At 41.1% G+C, this 14288-nt stretch overlaps 1 protein-coding gene across 1 annotated transcript; it reads left to right on the top strand.

Moving 5' to 3' along the window:
- Window positions 1-676: 676 nt before the first annotated feature.
- On the top strand, window positions 677-14078 carry sall3a (spalt-like transcription factor 3a). Its single transcript, XM_028471346.1, has 4 exons — window positions 677-1710; window positions 8273-11413; window positions 11682-12019; window positions 12457-14078. The coding sequence occupies exons 1-4, from the start codon at window positions 1629-1631 to the stop codon at window positions 12886-12888; spliced, it is 3993 nt and encodes a 1330-aa protein (XP_028327147.1). The 5' UTR covers window positions 677-1628; the 3' UTR covers window positions 12889-14078.
- Window positions 14079-14288: the final 210 nt, after the last annotated feature.

The following is a 14288-nucleotide window of genomic DNA, read 5'->3' as shown; positions in this document are numbered from 1 at the left end:
ATGTCACACTGAAATGATATCCAATGGTGTTGAGAAGGAAACGTCCAGACACAAAACAGTTTATTTCCTTCTGCCACCATCCTCCCTTTATCTTTTATATTATTATTATTATTATTATTATTATTATTATTATTATTATTATTACTTCTGTTTTGTTTTTTTCGTACCATATACCATTGCGTGTATTGCTTTTTAAACTGGGCTTGGCTCAGTACAACTTAAATATGGACAAAAGCAAAAGTCATTGAATGTTATGACCTGAGGAGGATGTGAACAGTAACGTGGTGCTACATCCTAGTGGTAGCTGAAAGCAATGGGCCGATCGAGCCCCTGCTTGGGGGTTGACACACACATACACACACACGCGCGCGCACGGAGAGGGAGCCATGCACAGTAACTAGACAGACCACTGTGAGTGCATGGGCTGCTATAGAAGACGCCAACTCTAAAGTTTGTCTCTTTATAAAAAGTCAGGAAAAAAGCGGGGAAGACGTTGGATGAAGGCGCGCGCGCGTGTGTCTGTGCGCGTGTCTGGTCGTCAGATATCCCGGAGAGACACTTTTTTTTTTTTTTTTTTTTTTTCTTGGAGAGCGCTTGGAGTGCGCACCGAGACACCACGAGGGGAGGAGGAGGAGGAGGAGGAGGAGGAGGAGGAGAGCCACAGGATGAAGATCACCGCGGCCAGAAACACCGTGACGGCTTCTCTTAACGGGACACACGAGTATTCCAACGCGCGCACACACACAGACACACACACTCACACGCACTCCGGCTGTTACCGGGAGGAGGACGGACGGATGCTGAGCGCGCGTCGTGCGTCAAAGTTTGGAGACGCGCAGCAGAAGAAAACGCGATATGATCGAAAACTTCTCACAACACCATCGCTGGCAGAATGAAACCTTTCAACTTTGAACTTTAAACTCTTGAAATATCTCCGGGACTGTACACGTGGCTTTTTCCTCTTCTTCTTCTTCTTCTTCTTGCAAACCGGGCAATATGTGAACAGTGAGAAGAAGAAGAAGTTACCGAGAAAAGAAGTGAGCGAAGACTTTCTGAGAGGATTCAGTAAAGATCGCGATGAAGAAGATGAAAGATTTGTTGAAAGAAGAAGATTTGTAGAAGTCAGGACTCAGTGCGCGGTGGTGAGAGGAGGAAGAGGAGGAAGAGGAAGAAGAGGAGGAGGAGGAGGAGGAGGCTGTGGTGTTGAAGACCCCCGTGTGAGCCGGGCACAACAACACATTTGCTGTGTTGTTGGAGAGGTTGGACAGTAAAGAGAAAAGAGAGACGGATCAAGTCTGAGAGAGAAACCGGTAATTGCTCAGTCCGTCCCTCATTAGCATATTCAACGCTGGACTCCAGCCAATCCTCTCCACCTTTACACGCGGTGCCATTAATCGCCATTATTCACTATCATAATTATTAGAGCGTCATGCGCCATCCGGAGCGCACCAGCAGCAGCTCGGGCTAATTCCACATTTCCTCCTCTCTCTCACTCACTCACTCACTCACAAGACTGTCAGAGAACTTTTTCGCTGTGTTGATTCATTCGCTCTTTCTTCGCTGATGTATCTGCTAAACGCAGAGACATCTCGGAGCGCACACGCAGCAGCAGCAGCAGCAGCAGCAGAATGTCCCGACGCAAGCAAGCCAAGCCGCAGCACCTCAAATCGGACGAGGATCCCGCACTGACCGGGGTGATCTCCGAGCACGGTGAGCTCCACACTCCTCTCTCCATCATCTTTACACTTTCACTCAAGTTTCACCCAAAAATCTTTGTTTCACTAACGGATAAAAAAAATAGTGTTGGAACATTTTCCTTATTTAAAAAAAAACAAAACAAAAAAACATATATATATTTTAAAGTATTAAATGTTAGTTAACCTATTTATTTTTTGGACAAATGACTTATTTATGCAGCAACAATTTTTTTTCTATATCTTTGTGTAGAATAACTGTATTTGTATTGGACGTTAAAGGCCTTTTTTGAAGGCCTACTTTTACACATTTTAGGCCAGTTGTAGTTTAATATGTTTTCGTCCTTATTTTTTTTTTACGTTTTTTGAAATTTATTTTGTATTGAACTTTTATTTTGTAGCCTAATTCGAGGCAATAATGCGCGCATTACCAAAATCCGCGCACAGCTTTTCCTCGTGTTGTAAATCATTATAAATCACAGAAAGTGGTCCAAATCAAACAGACACATTCACTGTTAAAGAAAACAAAATGTTAAATATATATATATATATATATATATATATATATATATATATATATATATATATATATATATATATATATATATATATATATATACACATTAACGTTTTCTCGTTTGTGTTTTGCGCATCTTTGGCAAAGCTCAGTTTGCGCCGCAGTTTAAAGACTTGTTTTGTTATGGAAATGTGTGTGTGTGTGTGTGTGTGTGTGTGTGTGCGTGTGCGTGTGTGCGCGCGTGTGCCCTCTTACATAAATTAAACACACTTGATTTCATTTACCTGCAAAGGTCGTCCACGACCATGGAGTTTTATCATATTCCTATATCATACTTTAAATTCAAATATGAAACCACCTTAATTCTATAATGTAGCAGCTATTTTCTAAGATGACATTAACATTTTTAAAATAGCTGATTTGTATTAATTCTATATAATTCTATAAAGTACATGATTTGTCCCCTAAAACATCTCTACACCTAATCAATTTACGTTATTCTCGTTCGTGAATTTGTTTCCCACTTATCATTTTTAGGGATTCTCTAATAACCTTTATAATGTAAAAACACCCAGTCCTTTATACAGACTCACATCCCAAAGCTTTTCTTAGAATAGTGAAGTGTGATGTAACAGGGCAGCAGTTTTCCCCTGACATGGGAAAATGTACAGGGTGAATCACAAATATGTCTGTTTCCTACATTCATTTTAAATTATGTTGTTATTTTTTGCCATCTTGAAAACAAAAATATGAGTATGGGAAAGCTTTTTCTTTGGTGAGAGATTGTAAACATCCTTCAGCTGGCTCTCTTATATGAACTAAATGAAAAAAAAAGATGTATTATTTGTTTTATTCAGATAGTAAAAAATCTAAATGAAATTAAATGAACAATGATTAGATATAATTAATAACAGGAGAGGAAAGAATGATGAATTACGAAGAAAAAAAAAAACAAATATCCCTTTTGCCATCTTTTTCTGAACTGTAAAACACACACACACACACACAGAGATAGAGAAAGTTTCCTATACTCAGTGTCATCGTGCTGGTAATGGTGATGAAATATTGGCTCTTTTAAACTGAGCTGCTTGTTTTTAGCGGTGAAACCATTGTGATCCATTCAGCCCGTGCACAGCGAGCCCATACTTACCTAAATAAACCCAACATACCATGCAACGCCACCTTACACGACGGCTACAAATGTCAGCCTGTCAGGGTGCCGCTGCAGCAGGATCGGATTCTCATGCTCCTCGTCGCTGTGCTGCAGCTTCTGACTTATCGATTGTTTGCTCTGACAAATCATGGCATGTAACGCTGAAAGAATTCTGAGTTCGGACTGTCACTACCTGCTTGATTTAGACCTGAAATCTATATTTGTTGGCTTGATTGTTGAGAGAAAGCCGGGGCGTTCTGTCTGTGTGTATAGGAATACACTCACTCACTCACTCACTCACTCAACATTAGTGGCATTTTGGTGAAAACACACAATCTGCGATAATGTTAAAGAAGTTGCGTGCAAAGTTCTTGTATGTTGAGTTTTCCCAGTTGCTTTAAATGAATCCTGTCTCATCTATTAATAATATTTATTTCACTGTCATGTGGATACACGTAAATACCTGAAAATGTTGCACCAACAGGTTTTTTTTAGGGTTAGACGACGTGTGTTTATGAGAAGAAGAGGTGAAGATGTGGAGTTGGAGTGAATATGGAAGTGGCAGGCAGAGGGTGTGGGGGTCCGGCTTAGGAGTGCTTTTATAAAGCTTGCTGACTTAACCTCTGTACACCCCCCCACCCCACCCCACACACACGCGCACACACACACACACACACACACACCCTTCGGATCTCTGCCAGCCAGATCCTGCCGCGAGATGTCAAGTTCCCGTTACAATTAGAACACGTGTGCATTTGACCTTGTTCGTCTGTTTCATTTACGTCCCACAAAGTAAGAGTTGAAACTTTGCTTTTTAAGACATCGCCACTTTCCCCACCGTGGGTCCATAGGGTCCAGGCTTGCTGTGGTCTGTGTACTGCAGATGTGCACTGATGTTGCTTTTGACAAATAGAAAAGTTATTTCCAACCTTACAAGAAATCATCTGGACACTCATCTTCGCTCATAAATGTTCTGAAACATTAAAAAACGTGCGTAGTGACGGTTACACTGTAATATTTGGTGCCCATCTCCTCAGCTGCAGTTTGCCTTTGTTTTGCCTTTTCAGTGTAATCCATATTTTTGAGCGCAGGCCTTTGGGGGGGACCACCCACAGTTGTGCCAAAGATGTGATATAACTCAAGTATAGCTGAGTCTTAATTACTACTCAGCAACAAAACACACACGATCACACACAAACACACACACACACACGAATATGTGAGATTGAAAGGAAGAACCAGACATGAAAGCACAAGAACAGTTCCACATAGGAGACAATGGGAGATTAAGAAGAGTGTGTTTGAGCTTTAGTTTGAAAGGATTCCTCAAAAAGTGTGTTCCCTTTTAGGCTAATGAAAACTAAGTATAAAGAAAGACATTTACAAAGGAGATGAAGTAGGTTTTAAATCCACATTTGGCCTGCGGAGATGTTGAAGCTTCTTTCTTCTTCCTTTGCATCTACAATTCTTGAGCCTGATGGTGGACACCAGAGTGTCGTCATTGAATACTGTATAGTGGATGCTTGCACAAACAAATCATTAATGTTTTGGCTGCTTGGCATCACAATGACAATGGCCTCCCCTGTTAGTGCAGATATGACCGGACCAGGCCGGTTCCACTGGAGCACAGAGACGAGCTGATCTCTCCAGCATCTGCGCGATTTGTCCGAGGGGGCAGAGAATCATGGGAGGAGAGGCTGCGCGGATGTAACTACACGTAGATTACGGTCCAGGGAGTGTAGGAGAGCAGGAAAAAGGAACCACAACTCTTCTTTTTAATTAAAAAAAAGTGGATATTTAAAAATGTGCGACAATGCATAAATAAGAGACATTTTAAGGGCAAGTATGTCATCAAACAGGCTCTTTGGTAGTAACTACAGTGATACATTCCTTATTCAGGCCACTGAAGCCCTCAGTGAGAACCTTATTAAAGGCAGTGAGGAACACAACTCGTGTGTATAAATAGAACTTAAATTCTTACTGTACAAAAAAAAAAAAAAGGTTTAAAACCGAGAACCGCGCATTAACATGACCCAAGTGTGAGCCTCAGTGCTCGGTGTAGAAAAGTAGAAAAAACATGAAGACATTTCTGGATTCGTCAGATTTTGTGGTTTTTCCCAAACATTCCAAAGGTTGACGAGCAAGAAAGTAGACACTCACATTTAGTGGCCTGGAGTAATCTCTTCCACTTGGTTTGAAATTTGCATTTGGTAAACGTAGACTAACGTGAATGAAACACCACAGAGTGGATCGTGCTCTTTTTCACCCTCTCTTCTCCCATTCTATAGGGGATCAATAACAACAGCTTTCTACTGCGTGTGCACGTACGCCATATCCGCACGCACACACGTTTTCACAAACGGACAAAGAGCAAATTATGTGGAAACATTGAGGAAACCACTAATTCTGTGCACAAACTTTGCATATTTAATGTAAACCAAGACAAAGAAAATTATGTTCCACGCTTACTTTTTACATCAAACACGTTGCATTCCTAATCTGCAAAATAATAACTATTATTGTGTATTTTTTGCAGTAGCAGTACTTTTAAAAAATATATAATTTCTCTTTCTATTTAAAAGTATAAAATTGTTGTAGATGACAAAGCGAAAATGTCAAAGCTTTCTGAATTCCTGTAAATAAAAAACGGCAAAAAGATCTTTAATATGAACCACTGGAATGGATTAGAACAATTACAAACTTTAATGTGGATTTCTTTATTCATTATTAAATTGACTTTTTGATTTTAGTTTTTTGAATTTTTTAACGTAATAGGTAGCTGAGTTTTTGTAATAGTTGCATAATGATTTTTTGAATCTATGTATGAAGAGAATGTGTGTGTGTGTGTGTGTGTGTGTGTGTGTGTGTGTGTGTGTGTGTGAGGTCAGATGAATACAATGCCCCCCACTTGTAATTGTATGACTGAATAAAAGAGATTGACAGTAATACCATTCTAATAACTAATCAGCTCAGCACAATGCGCACTCATTTACGTTGACCTTTCAACCCTCAATTATGGAAATGAGTTTAGCTGTCCGCTGCTGTCCTAAGCAGCTTTCCAGCCTGTTTTCACATGTGGCAGACCTGCTACTTGCTCCATTTTGTTTGATTTTTTTTTACATTTTATTTTGTGTATTTGTATTTTTTATGGTCTTTAAAGTTTGTTTAAAAAAAAAAAAAATATGTAAAACAATTTAGATTTGTGTATTTTTGTAATCACTTATTCAAATGTGAACTACTTGCTCCAAAATCCTTTCTTGAAAGCTCTCATTTGGAGACCTTAGAGCTGATTTTAACCACAATCTTTGCATTTATTTCAGTCCCGGGATACCAGACGTTTGATAGCCATTGCCTTCTTCAGCCACATACGATGAGAAGTGACGATGTTCTTTGCTAATGACTCGGTGTAATTGGTACAAATGCCTCATGTCTGCTTCATTGCGCTGCGCAGCACTTTAACCTTTGAAATTAGCATTAGCGCTGTATGAATCTGGTGATTACTCACTCACAAAGCACTGATACTGTGGAGCAAACTGAGCAGAACCATATTTTGGGAGTTTAAAGAGGGGGGTGACAACATATTTCCGTGCTTTATTTTAATAGTGTGGGACTGGGAAGCCTTTAGCATGACTTTTCCTTCTGTATCATAATAAGTCTTTTTTTTAACAGGGGTAGCTGCAATATGTAACTTACAACTATGTTGTGTTTGAAATACCTTTTTCTTTTTGATAGTTTTATATACATATTTATTTTTTTATACATTTATATATATAGTTTTATATCCATGTATATTTACATTGAATGATTACATATTTTAATTTCAGTTATATTTACCAGTTATTTAATTATTTCTTTTTAGCCTAAGTTTTTAAGACATACATTTGTTTTTTTTTTACTATAAAATCTGTCCTAACTATTTTTTTTAAAATGAAATATTCCCATTTTGATTAATATGTATATATAAGATATATGTACCAATTTGAAAAAATAAAATAATGCCACAATATGGATTGAGTACATATCCTCACACACAATCTATGCTCAAAGGTGTAATGTGTGCTGTTTTTCCACGTTTTTCAGTTAATTTCACATTTTTTGTCTTAAACAATTGTCTATTTTGTCCATCTTAACTTTTGACGGTTGCCTGTGAAAGAGGAATTGATTGCTTAGCACTAGGAAAGTAGCTAATCAAAAATGTTCCCAGCGTGGCACAAGCAAGGAAAATGTAAGAGAGAATGTGACGGGGATAAAAAATAAAAGTGGATTTTAGAATTTCACCACCACGTTTATAGTTTAAAACATTTAACAACCAGTGATTAAACTAATCTCTGCATAGTATTTTTTTTTTTACCAAAATCATAAAGAAAAATCCTGCTGAAATTCTGTTATTGTATTACCTTTGCAATACGAAAGGAAAAAGCCCGGGCCTTTGAAATCCAAATGGAAATGATGTAGCTTGATAGCAGAGGGGAATCCTAATGGGGCCATCAAAGTCCTGATTTGTACCCAACAGATGAGGCAGCTGTGAATTGTATGAAATATTGGAAATCAATAGGTTCTATGGAATTTCATTAAGCAGCAGTATCCACAATTGATAGGCCCTCATAATTTGATGGATTGCCCAAAGAAAATTATTAGCTGGCTGTATTGAGAGAGTGCTAATGCACAAATCTGGGTCTTGAGAATTGGTGAACTGGGGCAATTTGTTCAGAGTAAAATAAATAAATAAATAAAAAAAGAGTATTGATTCTGGTTATGTTAAAAGAGTGGGGAAAAAAAACCAAAGGTTAAATCTGTGCAGCGCGACACTGCAAAATATGTGTAGATTCTATATTGATTATTTATTCATTAATTCTTGTCTCTCTCCCCTCCTTTTTTTTCCTCTCCCACCCACATGACCCCCTCTAGCTCAAGGTGCCGTGCTGGATGACGCCGACAGTGGAAATGAAAGCCGCAGTGGCAGTGAGGAGACCCATGTATGTGAGAAGTGTTGCGCTGAGTTCTTCAAGTGGTCAGATTTCTGTGAACATTTAAAGAACTGCACCAAAAACCCCCTGGTGCTTATCGTGAATGACAATGAGGAGACACCCTACCCTTCCCAGGACTACACTTCTGAGCCCTCCCCCGTACCCAGCTGCCCCAGTGAGCAAGCTGACAGTGAAGACCCAAGGGAGGGCGGTCACAGCCCCACCGGTGAGGGGGATGACATTCCAGAGACAGCTTTAAATGAGGTCAGCGTCCTGGAAAAAGAAGATGAGCAGATGGAGCTGGAGCTTTCTCCTGAAAAGATTGTAGATCCTGAAGAGAGAGATATGACATCCCCTGAGCCAGACGGCTCCCTACCTCAGCTCAATGACGTTGTGCCCTCTGCTGTGTCGAGCTACAACATGCCAAACACCAACGTTACCTTGGAAACCCTGCATGGCACCAGGGTGGCAGTTGCCCAGTTTTCGCAAAGTGTAAGAGCAGCAGCGGCCAGTGGAGTTTCCACCATGGCTATCCCTATGATCCTAGACCAGCTGATGGCCCTTCAGCAGCAACAGATTCATCAGCTGCAGCTCATAGAACAGATTCGGAGTCAGGTGGCTCTGATGAACAGGCAGCCTGCTGCACAGCCTGCTCTTCACCACCATCGCAGCACTACAGCTGGAAACCAGGGCCCTGTGTCTTCCTGCATCCCTCCTGTTGCAAGTCAGCTCCAACTGCACAACTTCATCACTCCCCCTGTCCATCAGCTGCCGGTGAGGTTGCCAGCTACTCTTAATGGTCAAGGCCCCTCACCTTTGACCTCACCGATAGAGGCTCCTCTCTCACAAACAACACAAGGTGGCAGTCAGCCAGCTAATTCTTTGTCTGCAAATACATGTTCGAATAATTCAATATTTCCTCCACTGAGTGCTACTGGATTGTCATCTCTTCTACCCTCATGCCCATCCACAATTACAAGCACTAGTAATAGCACCAGCAGTATTTTAACAGGAGCTGGTGGCATGAGCAGCAGCTCAGCGCTTTCTAGGACAACAACTCCTCCCACACTCAGTCACAGCAGCCTGATGAGCTCTGCCTCCAATCTACCGCTGATACCTCACAGCTCCTCCAGCAGCGTTATCTTTCCCAATCCACTGGCCAGCATAGCAGCCACAGCCAATGCACTCGACCCCCTCTCTGCCCTGATGAAACACCGTAAAGGAAAGCCCCCAAATGTTTCTGTGTTCGACAGTAAGCCCACCTCTGAAGACCCCTTTTTTAAGCATAAGTGTCGTTTCTGCGCCAAGGTATTTGGTAGTGACAGCGCCCTGCAAATCCACCTGCGTTCCCACACTGGAGAGAGGCCCTTCAAATGTAACATATGTGGGAACCGTTTCTCCACAAAGGGGAATCTCAAAGTTCACTTCCAGAGACACAAAGAGAAATATCCACATATTCAGATGAATCCTTACCCGGTGCCAGAGTACCTGGACAATGTGCCCACAAGCTCAGGCATTCCATACGGTATGTCACTACCCCCAGAAAAACCAGTAACAACATGGCTGGATAGCAAACCTGTCCTGCCCACTGTTCCCACCTCAGTCGGGCTTCAGTTGCCTCCAACACTCCCAAGTATGATAGGAGGTTTTGGTGAATCGCCCAGTCTCACTCCACTGAACAGATCTCCGCAGAGACCATCCCCAACCTCAAGTGACTGTGCGTCATTGTCTCCAAATATTGTCATTGATTCTGGCATAACCAATACCTCGCCCTCTCCAAAACCCAGCTTAGGGAATGATGCACCACCTCTTCTGAAGCCTGAAGGCATCCTTTTGCCTCCGAGCTGCTCTACTAGACCTGGAGATAATACAACCACCACAACCACGGTAACTCAAGTGCTTCTTTCCACCAGTCTTAACTCAACAACATCAAACAATGGTCAGGTTACTGAGCCGATTGGAAGTCCTAATGCAGCTGTTAACCCAGTCTCTCATCCTGTCCTTCCCATGCTATCAGACCAGTTTAAGGCCAAGTTTCCCTTTGGGGGCCTTCTTGACTCTATGCAAACCTCAGAGACATCAAAGTTACAGCAGCTTGTTGAGAATATTGACAAGAAGATGACTGATCCCAACCAGTGTGTTATCTGTCACCGTGTCCTGAGCTGTCAGAGTGCGCTAAAGATGCACTATCGCATTCACACGGGGGAGAGGCCTTTCAAATGCAAGATTTGTGGGAGAGCATTTACCACCAAAGGAAACCTGAAAACACACTTTGGTGTACACAGATCTAAACCGCCACTTCGGGTCCAGCATTCCTGTCCCATATGTCAGAAGAAGTTCACAAATGCTGTTGTGCTGCAGCAGCACATTCGCATGCACATGGGTGGTCAAATTCCTAACACCCCTCTTCCTGAAAACCTGCAGGAGATGGAAACAGACCTCTCTTTTGATGAGAAGAGCTTAGATGCAATGAGTAATTATGATGACGATCTGCTTGATGAAATGGAGCAGGCTATTGATGATGAAGTTGATATAAGAGATGAAATTGACCCATGTAAGCCTTTCTCACCTGGGAGCTCCCCACCGACTTCCATCATCTCTAGTATAGCAGCAATGGAGAACCAGATGAAGATGATTGACTCCACAGTCAACTTGGCACGATCTTTTGGTCAGAAGCCGACCCAAAACGGCTGTAGCTTTGGAGTTGAAACCAATTGTTTTACCACTGATTCCTATTCTGCAGCTGGGGATGCTGAAGGTCAAAGCATGGGGAGCCCAGCTTTATCTGAGTCCTCTGGCTCCATGCAACATTTGTCTCCAGCTCACAGTCACTCTGAGAGCCAGCGATCCAAGTCCCCCACTACTATCAACAACAATAACAGCAGTGGCATGACAGCAGATGAGGGACAAGAGAACAGTTCTGCTAGTTTGACAACAGTGAAGTCAGAAAAATCAGACACCCCATCACCACTTTCTGCAACTGAAGGCACCGGAGCTCTGGACCTGACTGCTACTCAGCCAACCAGACACTTTGTTAAGGAGGAGAGCCACTTCAACCTGCTGTTTCTAAACAGAGAGCGAGGTGTGTATGTGAAAATACAATACAACAAATCTAAGACAAATGTGCTTTTTGGGGGTTTTGTATGTATATGCTAAGCTTTTCATTAATATGGTAATTTTAAAGGGTTATCAGAGGTTTCTGCCTCATAAAAAACAGGGCAAAAAGAACTATAATATTGAAAAGTTCTGGAAATAAATAGTAAAATAGTTCTCAGTAGCTTAAAAGTATTATTATACTTGGTATTTTAATCCACAGTTGTTTAATCATTGACTTGTTTCCTATTTCCCAGGGCTCAGCACCACAAATTTGGCCAGCACTGCATCAAATATGATCAAAATGGAGATGAATGGCCATGGCAAGCCTATGTCTCTTAATGACAGCTCTCAGCTGCCGTTAGGCATCCAGGTCCCGGCTGCAGTTCCTCCGACCACCATGAGCACCAGCATCAACCCCATGTTGGCTCCTCCACCCCCGCGACGCACCCCCAAGCAGCACAACTGCCAATCGTGTGGGAAGAATTTTTCATCAGCCAGCGCTTTGCAGATCCATGAGCGCACACACACTGGAGAGAAACCATTTGCCTGCTCTATTTGTGGGAGGGCTTTTACCACAAAAGGAAACCTTAAGGTATTACAGTGACGTAAAATGAGTTTCCTTTTAGAATCAAACATCCAAAGATCACATCCACAGATGTCACTTAAAGCAGAGTACTTATATATTGACTTTAGTTTATTTATTTATTTGTTTGTTTGTCTGTAAGCAGGATTACATCAAAAGTACTGATTTTGGTAAAATGTTAAACAAAGGTAGACTTTACACAGTTTGGAGAGGATGTCTCATCATAGGCAAAATTTTAGAGATTCATATATCAGTTCTTAATTGACTGATATTGATATAATTTGATATTTAAAAGAATCTTCCAAGCCTTTAAAGTGTGAATGATCATGGTACCATGATCAGGATCATTGATCCAGAAAACTGGCAATATTTGGCGCTTGGTGTAGGTTTGCATTTTCTCAGGGCTCTTGTTAATAACGTTTTTCCTTTTTTCCTGCTAATTTTAGGTTCACATGGGAACGCACATGTGGAACAATGCTCCAGCCCGAAGAGGTCGACGACTGTCTGTGGAGAATCCCATGGCCCTGCTGGGAGGTGACGCCATGAAGTTCAGTGAGATGTTTCAGAAGGACCTCGCTGCTCGGGCCATGAACGTTGACCCAGGCTTCTGGAACCAGTATGCAGCAGCCATCACCAACGGCTTGGCCATGAAGAACAATGAGATCTCTGTGATTCAGAACGGAGGAATCACCCAGCTGCCCGTCAGCCTTGGTGGTGCCGGGATCACTTCACTGGCTGCCATGCCCGGAGGAATGGACCGTGTTCATGGTGGCAGCCCTCCTATGACAATGACAGCCATGGAAAAGACTGGTTTGGAGGTTGCAGCCAGTCGACCCTTCTCCAGGTATATGGAGAACAAAGAGATTGGGATCAATTGAAGAACATTTTCTGTGTTATTCCAAGGTAGGCTTTCAGCAAGGACTAAGAGAAAGAAACTGCTGATCCAGTCTATCTCACACATACTATATTATGTACAGATGAAAATGTTTTTGTTTGGTTTTTATCACATGGTATCTAGTATGGAAGTCTTTAGAAGTCTTTGCCTTCTTGTTGTTCCCTTCCACTTGATATTTTGTCCGAACGAAGATGAATCATCTCTCGTTCGAGAAATTGTCGTCTTGCAAGATTTGCATGGTACTTATTGGTTTTCATCGGTTGGTTGGACTGCTTTTATGATTTCCTTTGAAAACCAGGACCCTGCCTTAGTTGTGGTGCGTGAGTCTTATCTGGATAGGACTCCCAACAAAAAAAAAGGAGTTTTGATGGAAGCAGAATTGACTTTTGCCTCACAACTTTGCTCTTTTAAAGAGCAAAAGGAGTCGAAACAGACTGGAGAAAGGACTGAAATGTAGTGTTTCTGTGCTCACCAGACTTTGTTTCTCATCAACCAGAAAACTTGAAAAAAATGTTTGACCTATTTTAATCTTTACATTTATTCCCCCGACATTGTCTGATAATATTGTCTTGTGTCTTTAGTATTTATGATATTGACAAAAAAGCGGGTATACAAAAATATATTTAATGGCCCAAGCATCATTTATTGATGCTTTTTTTTCTAAACTGCAGGCTTCACTGTTGAATATCTCTTTGAATAAAGACATTACGTGATTTGAGTTGAAGAACAGAAAAATGGTGGGTTTTATTAGGATATCTGTTAAGACTACATGTTACTTGGGAAAGAGGTTAGAGATATCCGAAGCTGCTATGACCACAACCCTGCTTTTAACCTTTGTAAAAAGAAAACAAAAGAAGTGATCCTTTTGAAGAAATATCTATGTATAGAAATCAAGACAAATCTAAAACAGGTATGCATATTTTGTATCACATAAAATAGACATCATGAGTTGAGAGTATTTGTCATGTTTGTGAATGCACTTTTTAAAAACGAGACGTTTTTGTCTGTGAGTTTCCGTTAACCTTTTGACTGAGCTATCTATCATGTGCTGTTTTCCTTGTTTTTCAGCATACCACAACAACCATTGGCAGAGTCAGCTCTGTTATTGCATCTGTGCTACTCGTCAGAGTGCAAACTCATCACTCAATCAAAACCTTCTTAAATAAAACAAAAGAAAACAGCTGTGTTATAATGGTCTTTCTCATCTAGTACTCTTTTTTCTGCCTTCTGTTTGTCTCTTTAGCCTAAAAAACCTACTGCCAACGCAGTTTTGCAAATCTTAGTTTCTATCCAATGCAGAAGCTCAAAAAAGCTTTAAGATTGAGTAGATTTTTATATTTATTACATCTGTTTGGTTCTACATCACAATCTTTTAAAATTGTT

This window comes from Gouania willdenowi, chromosome 16 (assembly GCF_900634775.1).
Source record: "Gouania willdenowi chromosome 16, fGouWil2.1, whole genome shotgun sequence".
Lineage (NCBI taxonomy): Eukaryota > Metazoa > Chordata > Actinopteri > Blenniiformes > Gobiesocidae > Gouania > Gouania willdenowi.
Note: the sequence above shows the minus strand (reverse complement) of the source record. Positions and strands in the feature narration are given on the sequence as shown.